The sequence below is a fragment of the Ovis canadensis genome, chromosome 11, assembly GCF_042477335.2.
Source record: "Ovis canadensis isolate MfBH-ARS-UI-01 breed Bighorn chromosome 11, ARS-UI_OviCan_v2, whole genome shotgun sequence".
In the NCBI taxonomy this organism is placed as follows: Eukaryota; Metazoa; Chordata; class Mammalia; order Artiodactyla; family Bovidae; genus Ovis; species Ovis canadensis.
This window is the reverse complement of record NC_091255.1, coordinates 19093858-19107833: the sequence shown is the minus strand read 5'-3', so window position 1 is coordinate 19107833 and position 13976 is coordinate 19093858. Positions and strand designations below refer to the sequence as shown.

The window sequence follows — 13976 nt, the reverse complement described above, 5'->3', positions numbered from 1 at the left end:
TCACTAAATATTGGGGTGGTTTATATACTCAGCAACAGATAACTGGAACACCTTTTATCTCAATAATAACTCCAAACAGAAACACTGAACTTGGTCTTTGATGAAACTAGCATTAATTAATTAGGACAGGGGCAGATAGAAAGAAAATATTGTATCTGAGAGCCTGCAGTGAAAGACACGGAAAAGAAGCAAAGTGATTTATATCAATACTACAGAACTCCACAATGGATCACAGGGCTGAAAACAAGGAGACTGTATAAACAGTACCTAGCACTGTGAGACAACTTCTTGCCCCAGTCCTAAAGAATACATCAACTATAGTCTCTAAACAAAGAAAACCAAAGGTTCTGGACTCAGGACCTGTTTGTGTAGGCACTGTCAGACTTACCACAAAGTAGATTAAGTGAAAGTCTACTCAGTAAATGAAGATCTCTAACCTGCCTTCCACAGCTTAGCTTTAGAATGTCAAGAGCAAGGTTTATAATCCCTAGGCAAGAAAATAGAGACCCATCACTAGAAAAACAACTATCCCAAAGGAAAGATGGATAGGAACTGATACACAGAGGTTCCAATAAACTAGGTGGCCTGCCACTCCTGTACCTTGCTTCAACATACAAAGTTCCCATTCAGCTTTATGTGCTTTATTTTTATATATAATATAAATAGAAAAAGAAGGATCACCAGGCTTTGGGGAAAGCTTCCAACAGGAAACAGAACAGACAAAGGGAAAAAAAAAAATGCCCAGAGTACTGAAAACTTGAAGAAACTAAATATCTTCAAAAAGATAAGCCATTTTGGGGGAAGTATAACACAAACTGCTTTTTGAAAATAAATACATGACAGTGGGAAAACATTTTAATATTAAATTGTAGAAGAAAAGTTGAAGAAATTGGATACAAAGTCAAATGAGATAAATATTAGGAGGAAAATTATAAAGAAAAATAAAAAAGATATGATATAGATATCATTATCAAAATAATAAATTCCAGATAGTAAGAGTAGAGACCAAAGATGGTAAACGGACACACAGAAAATACAAGTTTCTCAAAACTAGAGGACACTAGGTTGACAAGTTTCCTGAGTGCCTAGCAGAATAAATTTTAAAAAGACCATATCTCAGACTTCCCTAGAGGCCTGGTGGTCAGAGTATGCAGGCCAACACAGGGGACATGGGTTTGATCCCCGGTTTGGGAAGATTCCACATGCCTCGGGGCAACTAAAGCCCACGCACCACAGCAACTGAGCCCCTGAGCTGCAGCTACTGAAGCCTGCGTGCCCTACGGCCTGTGCTCTGCAACGAGAAGCCGGCGCAAAACTACAGAGCAGCCCCTGCTCACTGCAACTAGAGAAAACCCATGTACAGCAATGAACACCCAGCACAGCCAAAAAATAAAAAAAACAATAAAACCTGAGCTCTGATTTAAAAAAAAAAAAAAAAGACCCCTATCTCAGATAATGAATCTAAAAGCTTCTAGAGAAAAAAACCAAAACAACCAAAAAGACTAACTACAGAGAAGGCTCAGCATGGCACTGGGCTTCCCTGGGAGATCAGGCGGTAAAGAATTCTCCTGCAACGCAGCAGACCCAGGTTTGATCCCTGGGTCAGGAAGATCCCCTGGAGAAGGAAATGGCAACCCACTCCAGTTTTTTTGCCTGGGAAATCCCACGGACAGAGAAGCCTGGTACAGACCGTGAGGTCCCAAAAGAGTTGGACAAGACTTAGCAACTAAACAACAAAATCAAGAAAGGGGAAGATAAGGGATCCAAATCAGGAGAAAAATAATAGTGCAGAGGGTTTTTGAAAGAAAAAAAACCCCACCAAATACAGACTGGAATAGGAGCATGCAGGAATCCAGAGTGATGACCCCAAGATAAAAACAGAGTTGATAAATTAATTTGTGTTACCAAGTGGAAAGTGATGCTGGGAAAGTTTCACAAAACTGGTAGAAAGAAGAGACTGAAGAAACTATACAAGTGAAAAAATGATGTGATCAACTTGCTGATTTTATATAGATAAAAGGTTTTGATATATTAAATGACATGTAATAATTAGCACCACAAAGGAAAGAGGTATCAGTTACCACAAATGGGGATACTCAACCATCTATGGACATTGTTTCAGTAAATGGAATTTACTAGTGATGCTGCCATTCTGAGTTCTGGTTCCAGCCTTACTTCTAAGCATGTAAAATTAGGGAAGTTAACCATTTCTACGACCAGTGTATTCTCTTGTAAAACTTCTGTTAGCCTTTGCCCTGCTTCATTTTGTACTCCAAGGCCAAACTTGCCTATTATTCCAGGATCTCTTGACTTTCTACTTTGGCATTCCAGTTCCCTATGATGAAAAGGACCTCTTTTTTTGGTGTTAGTTCTAGAAGGTCTTGTAGGTCTTCACAGAACTATTCAGCTTCTTTGGCATTAGCGGTTGGGGTATAGACTTGGATTACTGTGATGTTGAATGGTTTGCCTTGGAAACAAGCTGAATCATTCTGTCGTTTTTGAGACTGCATCCAACTACTGCGTTTTGGACTCTTGTTGACTATGAGGGCTCCATTTCTTCTAAGGGATTCTTGCCCACGGCAGTAGATAAAATGGTCATCTGAATTAAATTTGCCTGTTCCCATCCATTTTAGTTCACTGATTCCTAAAATGTCAATGTTCACACTTATCATCTCCTGCTTAACCATGTCCAATTTACCTTGATTCATGGACCTAACATTCCAGCTTCCTATGCAATACTGTTCTTTAAATCACTGGACTTTACTTTGACCACCAGACATATCCACAACTGGAGAAGGGGGTGACAGAGGATGAGATGGTTGGGTGGCATCACTGACTCAATGGATACGAGGTCTGAGCAAACTCAGGGAGACAGCAAAGGACAGGGAAGCCTGGCATGCTGCAATTCATGATATCACAAAGAGTTGGACACGATTTAGTGACTGAACAACAAACCATTTCTAGATCTGCAGTTTCCTACAAAATCAGCTATGAAGTTTTGCCTCATCAGCCATATTCACCTGACCTCTCAGCAACTGACTACTACTTCTTCAAGCATTTCAACAGCATCTGCAGGAAAATGCTTCCACAACCAGCAGGAGGCAGAAAATGCTTTCCAAGAGTTTGCTGAATCCTGAAGCATGGATTTTTATGCTACAGGAATAAACAAACTTATTTCTCATTGGCAAAAATCTGTTGATTGTAATGGTTCCTATTTTGAATAATAATGATGTGCTGAGCCTAGTTATAATGATTCAAAATTCACAGTCCAAAATCACGATTACATCCGCACCAATCTAGTAACACTAAGATACAGGTTGATATATAGTTTTTGCTCAGGTGTCGAAGGCCTCAGTTTTTTTCCCCCACAACAGTGGGTAAGTTTGTCTTAATTCTCTCTTCTTGATTGGGGAATTAAGTTTCCTCTAAATGTGGTAAACTATTATTTTTCAAACAAGTAATTAGGCAGTTCTACTATTTTGGGCTCACAAGTGGTCCACCTATTTATCCCCCTAATTTATTCAATGGTCTGCTCAGTAAGACTTATAAACACATAACAGACAAATAATGTTTCAGTTCTTTAATCTCACTGGCTACATGAATTTATCCTGGTTTAGTCTGAGTTGTCTTGTTGACTCTCTATTTCTCTATTCTAAGATCATGATTATAATGTTTTTTTTTTTTTTGGCTGTGCTGGGTCTTCATTGCAGCACCGGGCTTTTCCTAGTTGTAGGGCACAGGCTTAGTTGCCCTCCTCAGCATGTGAGATCTTAGCTCCCCTACCAGGGATTGAACCCACGTCCCTTGCCTTTTAAGGCAGAGTATTAATCACTGGACCACCAGGGAAGTCTCTATAATTATTTTTTATGATTCAGCTTTTCTAAATATTTTACACTAAACCATGTATGATTTTTTTTAACACTGGCAGTTTTCTTATTTGGAGAAACTATTAAAAATTTTACCTTAATCAAAACCTGTTTAGGGATAATTAGCTATTTCCCCCCCACTGATCTTACTTGTGCAGTCTCTGCATGTTCCAGCATTTCTTCAAATTCCTGATACTCTTCATCATCCGGTTCAGCACCTGAGAGGCGAGCTGCCCTGGCCATGAAATATGGAGGTAGCTCTCCAATTGCTGTACCGATACCCTACAGAAAAAGAACAAAACATTTACATGAGATTTTCTCAACACAGTGATGCGAAGCAGATTAAATCTTTAATTTTCAATATCACCAAAAGCATGTTAAGATGTATATATTAGGAAGGAAAAGACATGCTACATGATCAGGAGGACATGAGTTTGAATCCTGACCTTAATACGGATCTACACAATGCCTGGCCAGATAGCATACATAGAATTCTCAGGCAATCCTGGGTACACTGCAGATTGTAAATTAATGTTAGTTAGTTCTCCAGCGTCTCTACTTATATTCTCTGCTCTTATTTTTACATCTCTTTTCATTTTATTAATCCTAGAAATAGCTCACAGTTTTCTAGACTTCTGAAGTATAGCTGATTTGTAAATTTAGTTTCAAGTGTAAAAAATAGTGATTCAAAATTTTATAGATGTTATATTTAAAGTTATTATAAAGTTATTATTTGCCTCTTTCATTACTCCTGTAATCCTAGGCCTCCCCCTCATTACTTTTTTTTTTTTCAGTGTTACAGCTCTATTTTATTTAGAAGAGAGCAGGAGAATCCATCCTCGAAGCGTGAGGGCATGGCAACCCAAAGACTTGAAGGGAAGAGAGTGGAGGAGTGCGTGGGACAAGGAGAGAGAGAGAGAAAGAGCACACGCATGCAAGAGAGGAAGAGAGAGAGAGCGAGCACACGCACACGGGAGAGAAAGAGAGAGCACACAGACGCAGGAGAGAAAGAGAGAGCACACGCACGCAGGAGAGGAAGAGAGAGAGAGAGCACACGCACGCAGGAGAGGAAGAGAGAGCGATTTGGCTCCTCCTTTTATATGTTTGCCTCCGCCTGGGCCTGCCCTGTGCAAGTTGGGCTTAGCCAGGAGTGCTGTTTGTTCTACCTGAAGTCTTCACTCTGGTCCTCGGAGCTTCCTTTGACCTTCCTTGTTTTTTAGCCACCGCCATTTTGGACTCCGTTTCCCTATTCTACCTACCTAACATTCCCCCCTCAAGAGATGGGAGGCCCAATTCGTTGGGAAAAGGGGCATCGAGGTCTTTTTGGCTACTTCCTGCTGAACTGGGGTGGCGAGGGGTATTGGGCCTCCCCTTCGTGCTAGTCTCAAGCCTCAGAGTCCTTATAGCGGTGTCCATCTAAGGATGTGATATTTTTCGTGATCGGCTGTAGTTTTATATCTTTGTTGAACTGGCACTGCATGTTGTAGCTTGTTGACGTTAACTGGAGGTCTCCTGGGATCTGAGACTGGGCCGCATGGGCTTTCCGCTGTCCCGGTTTTCAGCACGATGGGCCTTCCCCTGCGCTGGATTTTCTTCACATTCCACCTCTACCGCGGGAGCTTCGCTGAGTTGGGCTCCAGCTGTGCTTGGCCTCTTCCACACGAAGGTTGTTTCAGCCAGGTTACATCCGAGTCACAGCCCCACAGATGTCACGCAAGTGTATGTTCCTCGGTTCTTTGTCTCATCACAACAAAGATTTGGAGTGACGGACATTAAAGTCCTTGGCGCATCACAGCTCTCGGGTCTTGGACAAACCGTGTTATAGCTCTTAGGCAAATCAGTGTTACAGCTCTATTTTATTTAGAAGATAGCAGGAGAATCCATCCTCGAAGCGTGAGGGCATGCCAACCCAAAGACTTGAAGGGAAGAGAGTGGAGGAGCGCATGGGAGAGGGGGAGAGAGAGAGAGAGATAGAGAGAGAGAGAGAAAGAGAGAGAGAGAGAGAGAGAGAGAGCGAGCGAGCACACGCATGTAGGAGAGGGAGAGAGAGCCCCTCATTACTCTTATCGTCCTATTTCCTAGCTTATTATTCCCAACATCAAACTGACTAGTAAACAACTGCTTTATCTCCCTTCAACAATGAATACTTCAACTTGTATCAAAACAAATAATGGGAATCCACAACACCAAAGGACAAACATGGACACTAATACTAATGTCCTTAATCCTATTCACTGGATCAACGAATCTACTAGGCCTACCGCCTCACTCATTTACACCAACCACACAACTATCAATAAACCTGGGCATAGCCATCCCCCTATGGCCTATTTTTCTTGTAGCTGATTTATTTTATACACAATAGTTTGTACCTCTTAATCCCCTATGGCTATCTTGCTCCCTCCTTCCCCTCTTCCCTCTCCTCACTGGCAATCACTAGTTTTATCTGAAATTGTTTTGTTATAACCCCTAATTTTTAAAAATTTATACATAAACATATATTCATACACTGCTATTTTTGTCAGTCTTCCTACCTTTTTCAAATGATTTGCTAATGAGCACTCGCTAGTATAGCTCTTAGATATATATATTTTCTAGGAAATCTTCTTGTATTTAGGATGTTACTTTAATCCCAATACAACTTTTTTTTTGTGCAGAGTTAACAAACTGTGGTCAGGAAGCCCCCTGAAATCTCAACATTAGGATGGATAAATTTTCACCACAGGAAAAATGTTGATTTCCTCAGGACATTGAGTGACTCATGTTTCAGTCACTTTGTGGATTCTTGTTTTTGAAGAGATTTTTTTTTTTTCAATCATCTTAGGATATAAGGATGAAAACAAAGGTAAACAAAGGTAAAAGAATCAGGAACTTGGTTTGAACTTAAATGGCTTAAATACAGGATAGATAATAATGCAAGAGACCTATAGTACCCAGGAAAATTCTTAACTTTGAGCCACCCTTCTCTGCCCTGTTGCTTTGGTAGTTTTCAGAAGCAACTTTAGGTCTTTTTGTTTGCTCTGTCCTATGGCTTTGCCTGCTAATGCCTTGACAGGAATCCTCAAGGAACATTACCAAATTCAAGCATCCCGTGATCACAGTGTTATACTCCAGTGTGTAAAATCAGCGATCTCCAAGTGTAACTGCATTATCTACATGTGAGCCAAGAGTTAGCAAAAGAATATACTTCAGTGCACAGAGAAAGGAGAGAGACACACACAGAGAAAGGTACTGGAAGAAAGCATAAACCATATTCTCTGAAACAAGAAAAGTTAACTTTGCCTCCTCTCGAGGATGTTAGAGAATTAATTATTTTAAAAACTGGTAAATAAAGAGAAACAGTCAATCATTCATCCTGTCTTATCTATATGGAAGATAACTCAGGGTAACCAAATTGATGATAAGGAGAAGTTTCTCTTTACAAAAGTATTCCAGTCATTAACCAAAGAAAAAATGATGCAATTGGAATGCTCCCATTTTATAAACCCCAGTAAAATGATGGACTTATATAACAATGGTGTTAACATAAACAGATAGACAGCCAGACATTATTGCACTACGTGACAGAATACACTAGACCATAAAGTATATTCTTGTAAAAAAATAATTTTCCCCCAAACCTCTCAATCCAGCAATCAATTCACAGGAAACAGAGAAATATATTTAAATAACATCAAATGGAATACAAACAGTAAAATTCAGACCAGGGAAAACTATACTTGACAAACCAGTTTCATCAACCAATACAAAGATATTGAAAAGAAAAAGAAATAAACAATAAAAAATTTGAACTCTAATTGGGAAACAGATTTAAAGAGGCTATTCCTAAATTCTCTTAGGTGTGACAATGTTTTTTAAGTCCTAAGGTTGATATTTACAGATAAAATATGCTATGTTACCTGGGATATGCTTCAAGATAATTGTTAGTTGACTGAGGAAGGGTCTAGATAAAACAGTATTAGCCACAGTGAAAGCTGGCTAGACATTAGTGGAAGCTAGGTAATAGTATATTGAATTAATTATATAACTTCCTGTACTTAAATTTTTTTATGACAAAAAAGTAAGAAGAAAAGTTAATTGCAACATTTTATTCAAAACATGAACTTTTCTTCTTCTCATATCTTCAAAAGTTCTGAAAACAATCATATGATTCAAACTCACAACAAGTTTTCTTAAAGTTAAAAGGAAGTAATAATGAACCAATGAAATCAAGACCTACAAACTATTTTATACTTAGTTGATCATTTTCATTGTTACATTTTAATTCTGTTCATGTTTTCCCATATTAGCAAGGAGATGGTGATCAGGAGCTAGTATTCTACTTTTTATGCATATAAGCAAAAAGGAAATACAGTCTTCCAGACAGGTCCCTCAAGACCTTATATTCTAAACACAGAAGTTGTATACAGAAGTCCCATAATTTCATGATTCTTACAAAACAATTTTATAATTCTTGCAAAGTCAACATTAAAAAAAACAAAACTAAACTGTGGAACACTATAAACTGTCAGCCTAAGTTTAATTAAGGGGAAGAAATGACTGGCTTCCTTACTGCAAAGGAAAGACAAGTGGTATTTAGTCAAGCAATAATTCAGAAAATCTTCTAAAAATTGTTCACTATATATCAATTTATTATCCTGAAGTTCCTGTTTCTTGAACTGGAGAAGAGTTTAACATGCACAAAATATGCAAAACCAATAGAGAAACACAATAACTTCCCGGGGTGTCAATTTTATGAAAAGATTTTTAGGAGGAGAAAAATCCTGAATGTTTGTACTTTCAAACAGTTTTATCAAGTGGAATCACAAGTAAATTACAAGCATTTTGCTTTTCTGTGTTAGGAATTATAAGTTTAATGCTAAAAATCTGGGAGTAGAAAATTTTATATATGCTGACTACTCAGAAGTTATAGTAGTTTGGTATTATCAGTATGTTAATAATCTTAAAAAACAAAGTCTTTTTTCCGTTACATATTCTAACTACTACAAACATAAAACAGAGGTTAAAAGCCAAAGTTTGGAGGATAACTTGGAACCATTGAGAAATTTAAGGTTTCTACAGCAATGTTTAAAAAAATTATATCAATTCTAGTAAAATTATCAGATTGTTTTACAAACAAAAAGAGAGAAAATGTGCTTCCAGCTTCCCTTGAGGTCAGTTTTAAAAGGAGTTCAGGAAGGAATGAAGTTCTGATATATGCTCCAGCACAGAGGAAACTTGAAAACATTAGGCTAAGTGATGTAAGCCAGACATGGACAGATACTGTGATTTCATTTATATGGGGTATCAAGAATAGGCAATTTCACAGAGGCAGAAAGTCAAAATTACCAGGGGCAGGGGAGAGTAGGGAATGAGGAATTATTGTTTAATGGATGCAGAGTTTCTGTTTGGAGATGACAAAAAAGTTCTGGAAGTAGATATTGATGATGGTTAACAACACTGTGAGTGTACTTAAGGCCAATAAATTGTGTACATAACCCATTATATATATTTTACCACAATAGGAAAAAAAAAAACCCAAAACCAAAACCATGAATTAACTAATAAATTAGTTTACACTCCCTCACTTTATACATTATTATCTTTAAGGAGTAAAGTGAGGTAACAGGCCAGTGGTAGGACTGAGAGACTGAGCGTATCTTTACATATTCATTGAAACATTGCTGCTTCATGGAAAAGCCCCCTGAATCACAGACTAGGAAAAAATCTTTGTATTATGCAATAGATTTCTCCTTCATAGCACTTATCACAATTAGTTTAAATACTTATATAATTTTCCCACAATATATATTATATATTTTCCCATAACTATTTCCTTTATTAGAATATAAAGCTCCATGTTAAGTTTCACTCACTGTGAATTTCCAATACTTGGAAGCTTAATAACTATTAATGGAATTTGAAATAATAAATGAAAAGGAAATTTATGAAGCATTACACAGAATGGGTGAATTTAACTCAGATGACCATTATATCTACCACTGGGGGCAAGAATCACTTAGAAGAAATGGAATAGCCATCATAGTCAATAAAAGAGTCCAAAATGCAGTACTTGGATGCAATCTCAAAGACAACAGAATGATCTCTGCTCGTTTCCAAGGCAAACCATTCAATATCACAGTAATCCAAGTCTATGCCCCAACCAGTATTGCTGAAGAAGCTGAAGCTGAATGGTTCTATGAAGACCTACAAGACTTTCTAAAACTAACACCCAAAAAAGATGTCCTTTTCATTATAGGGGACTGGAATGCAAAAGTAGAAAGTTAAGAAACACCCGGAGTAACGGGCAAATTTGGCCTTGGAGTACAGAATGAACCAGGGCAAAGGCTAATAGAGTTTTGCCAAAAGAATGCACTATAGCAAACACCCTCTTCCAACAACACAAGAGAAGACTCTACACATGGACATCACCAGATGGTCAATACCGATATCAATACTGAAATATTCTTTGCAGCCAAAGATGAAGACGCTCTATACAGTCAGCAAAAACAAGACCGGGAGCTGACTATGGCTCAGATCATGAACTCCTTATTGCCAAACTCAGACTTAAATTGAAGAAAGCAGGGAAAATCACTAAACCATTCAGGTATGACCTAAATCAAATCCTTTACGATTGTACAGTGGAAGTGACAAATAGACTCAAGGGATTAGATCTGATAGACCGAGTACCTGAAGAACTACAGAGAGAGGTTCATGACACTGTACAGGAGGCAGGGATCAAGACCATCCCCGAGAAAAAGAAATGCAAAAAGGCAAAACGGTTGTCTGTGGAGGCCTTACAAACAGCTGTGAAAAGAAGAGAAGGAAAGGCAAAGGAGAAAAGGAAAGATATACCCATTTGAATGCAGAATTCCAAAGAACAGAAAGGGAAAAAAGCCTTCCTCAGTGATCAATGCCAACAAAACACAGGAAAACAATAGAATGGGAAAGACTAGAGATCTTTTCAAGAAAATTAGAGATACCAAGGGAATATTTCAGGCAAAAATGGGCACAATAAAGGACAGAAATGATATGGACATAACAAAAGCAGAAGATATTAAGAAGAGGTGACAAAAATACACAGAAGAACTATACAAAAAAGATCTCCACAACCCAGATAATCACGACGGTGTGATCACTGACCTAGAGTCAGTCATCCTGAAATGTGAAGTCAAGTGGGTCTTAGGAAGCATCACTATAAACAAAGCTAATGGAGGTGATGGAATTCCAGTTACTGCTAAGTCACTTCAGTCGTGTCCGACTCTGTGTGACCCCATAGACGGGAGGCCACCAGTCTCCCCCATCCCTGGGATTCTCCAGGCAAGAACACTGGAATGGGTTGCCATTTCCTTCTCCAGTGCATGAAAGTGAAAAGTGAAAGTGAAGTCGATCAGTTGTGTCCGACTCTTAGTGACCCCATGGACTGCAGCCTACCAGGCTCCTCCATCCATGGGATTTGCCAAGCAAGAGTACTGGAGTGGGGTGCCATTGCCTTCTCCGGGAATTCCAGTTAAGCTATTTCAAATCCTAGAAGTTGATGCTGTGAAAGTGTTGCACTCAATATGCCAGCAAATTTGGAAAGCTCAGCAGTGGCCACAGGACTGGAAAGGTCAGTATTCATTCCAACCCCAAAGAAAGGCAATGCCAAAGAATGCTCAAACTACCACACAACTGCACTCATCTCACACGCTAGTAAAGTAATGCTCAAATTTCTGCAAGCCAGGCTTCAACAGTACGTGAACGGTGAACTTCCAAATGTTCAAGCTTGATTTAGAAAACACAGAGGAACCCAGAGATCAAACTGCCAACATCTGTTGGATCATCAGAAAAGCAAGAGAGTTCCAGAAAACTACTTCTGCTTTATTGACTATGCCAAAGCCTTTGACTGTGGGGATCACAATAAACTGTGGAAAATTCTGAAAGAGATCCAAATACCAGACCACCTGACCTGCTTCCTGAGAAATCTGTATGCAGGTCAAGAAGCAACAGTTAGAACTGGACATGGAACAACAGACTGGTGCCAAATCGGGAAAGGAGTTTGTCAACGATGTATACATATTGTCACCGTGCTTATTGAACTTATATGCAGAGTACATCATGCGAAATGCTGGACTGGATGAAGTACAAGCTGGAATCAATGAAACATCAATAACCTCAGATATGCAGATGACACCACCCTTATGGCAGAAAGCAAAGAAGAACTAAAGAGCCTCTTGATGAAAGTGAAAGAGGAAAGTGAAAAAGTTGGCTTAAAATTCAATTCAGAAAAAGAAGATCATGGCATCTGGTTCCATCACTTCATGGGAAATAGATGAGGAAACAATGGAAACTGTGACAGACTTTATTAGCATATTAAAAAGCAAAGACATTGCTTTGCCAACAAAGGTCCTCTAGTCAAAGCCATGGTTTTTCCAGTAGTCATGTAGGGATGTGAGAGCTGGACTATAAAGAAAGCAAATGCCAAAGAATTGATGCTTTTGAACTGTGGTGTTGGAGAAGACTCTTTCGAGTCCCTTGGACTACAAGGAGATCCAACCAGTCCATCCTAAAGGAAATCAGTCCTGAATATTTTTTGGAAGGACTGATGCTGAAGCTGAAACTCCAATCCTTTGGCCACCTGATGCGAAGAACTGACTCACTAGAAAAGACTCTGATGCTCGGGAATATTGACGTGGGAGGAGAAGGGGATGACCGAGAATGAGATGGTTGGATGGCATCACCAAATCAACGGACATGAGTTTGAGCAAGCTCTGGGAGTTGGTGATGGACAGGGAGGCCTGGAGTGTGCGGTCCATGGGGTTGTAAAGAATCGGAGAGAACTGAACGACCGAACTGAACTGAACACTAGTGATACAGACAAATTGTGAAATATCAGAAAGATGCAAACTGAAAAATGGTAACCCCACTGACCAGCAACACCAAACAATTCATTTTAATGCGCTCCAAAGACTTATAGGAACAGACTTAAACTGAGGTTAACGCTGATTTTTATAACGGGAAGTACATATTTCAAGGATTTTACTGATTTACTATATTTATAATGAAATAAAAAAATATGGATGTGAACACAAATGAGATCAATTTTATGACAGGATAAAATATAAAAAATATTTCCAGTATTTTTATTCACCCAAATGGAAACCGTTACCCATTAAGCATTAACTTCTCATTCCCCACAATGCTGGTAATCTCAAATCTACTTAAAAAAAAACCACCCCTTCATGGAGCTTATTTGTAAGTTAACTACTTATTAATATGTATTCAGTGTTTGGCTGCGCTGGATCTTCATCGCTGTGCATGGGCCTTCTCTAGTTGTGGCAAGCGGAGGGTACTCTCTGTTGCAGCAGTTTCTCTCATCTAAGAGCACGGATCTAGGCATGTGGGCGTCAGCAGTTGTAGCATGCACGCTCAGTTGCTGCAGCACATCGGCTCAGGTTGCTCCATGGCACGTGGGATCTTCCTAGACCAGGGATCAAACCCACATCCCTTGCATTGGCAGGTGGATTCTTAACCACTGGACCGCAAATGAAGTCCCTCCAAAACCTATTTTTTGTCTTTATTAACAAATCTGAGTTATCTTGATAGTTGATTTAAGTGGGATCATACAGTATCTTTCTATGTCTAGATTATTTTATTTACCATGTTTTCAAGGTTCGTCTACATTGTAGCATGTATAAAAACCTCATTGCTTTTTATGGCTGAGTATTATTCTGTGTATATACTATACTTTGTTTATCCATTCATCTATTGAGGGTACTTGGGGTTATTTCCTCCTTTCTGATAATATGAATAATGTTGCTCAACAGTGAACTGGAAGTTTCTGTACTTATATTTGAGTCCTGGTTTTCAGTTCTTTTAGGTATTTACATTAGAGGAGGGTCACAGAGTAATTCTATGTTTACATTTTTGAGAAACTACCAAACTCTTTTTCATAGCAGCTGAATCATTTGACATTCCCACCAGCAACCTAGGAGTATTCCAATTTCTCCACATCTTCACCAATACTCATTACTCTTTTTAAAAGAACAATAGCCATCCTAACACGTGCGAAGATGTATTCCCTTATGGTTGGATTTGCACTTCCCCGACAACTAATGATGTTGAGAATTTGTGTACTTACTGGCCATTTGT

General features: G+C 38.9%; 1 protein-coding gene across 3 annotated transcripts in view; it reads right to left on the bottom strand.

Annotated features, from left to right (window-relative positions):
* VMP1 (vacuole membrane protein 1) overlaps positions 1-13976 on the bottom strand; it is a 132383-nt gene that overhangs the window by 62610 nt on the left and 55797 nt on the right. For all 3 annotated transcript variants that reach the window (XM_069602677.1, XM_069602678.1, XM_069602676.1), the window contains exon 7: positions 4017-4148. In XM_069602677.1, coding sequence (XP_069458778.1) covers positions 4017-4148 — 132 coding nt within the window. The remainder of the gene's footprint in view (positions 1-4016; positions 4149-13976) is intronic.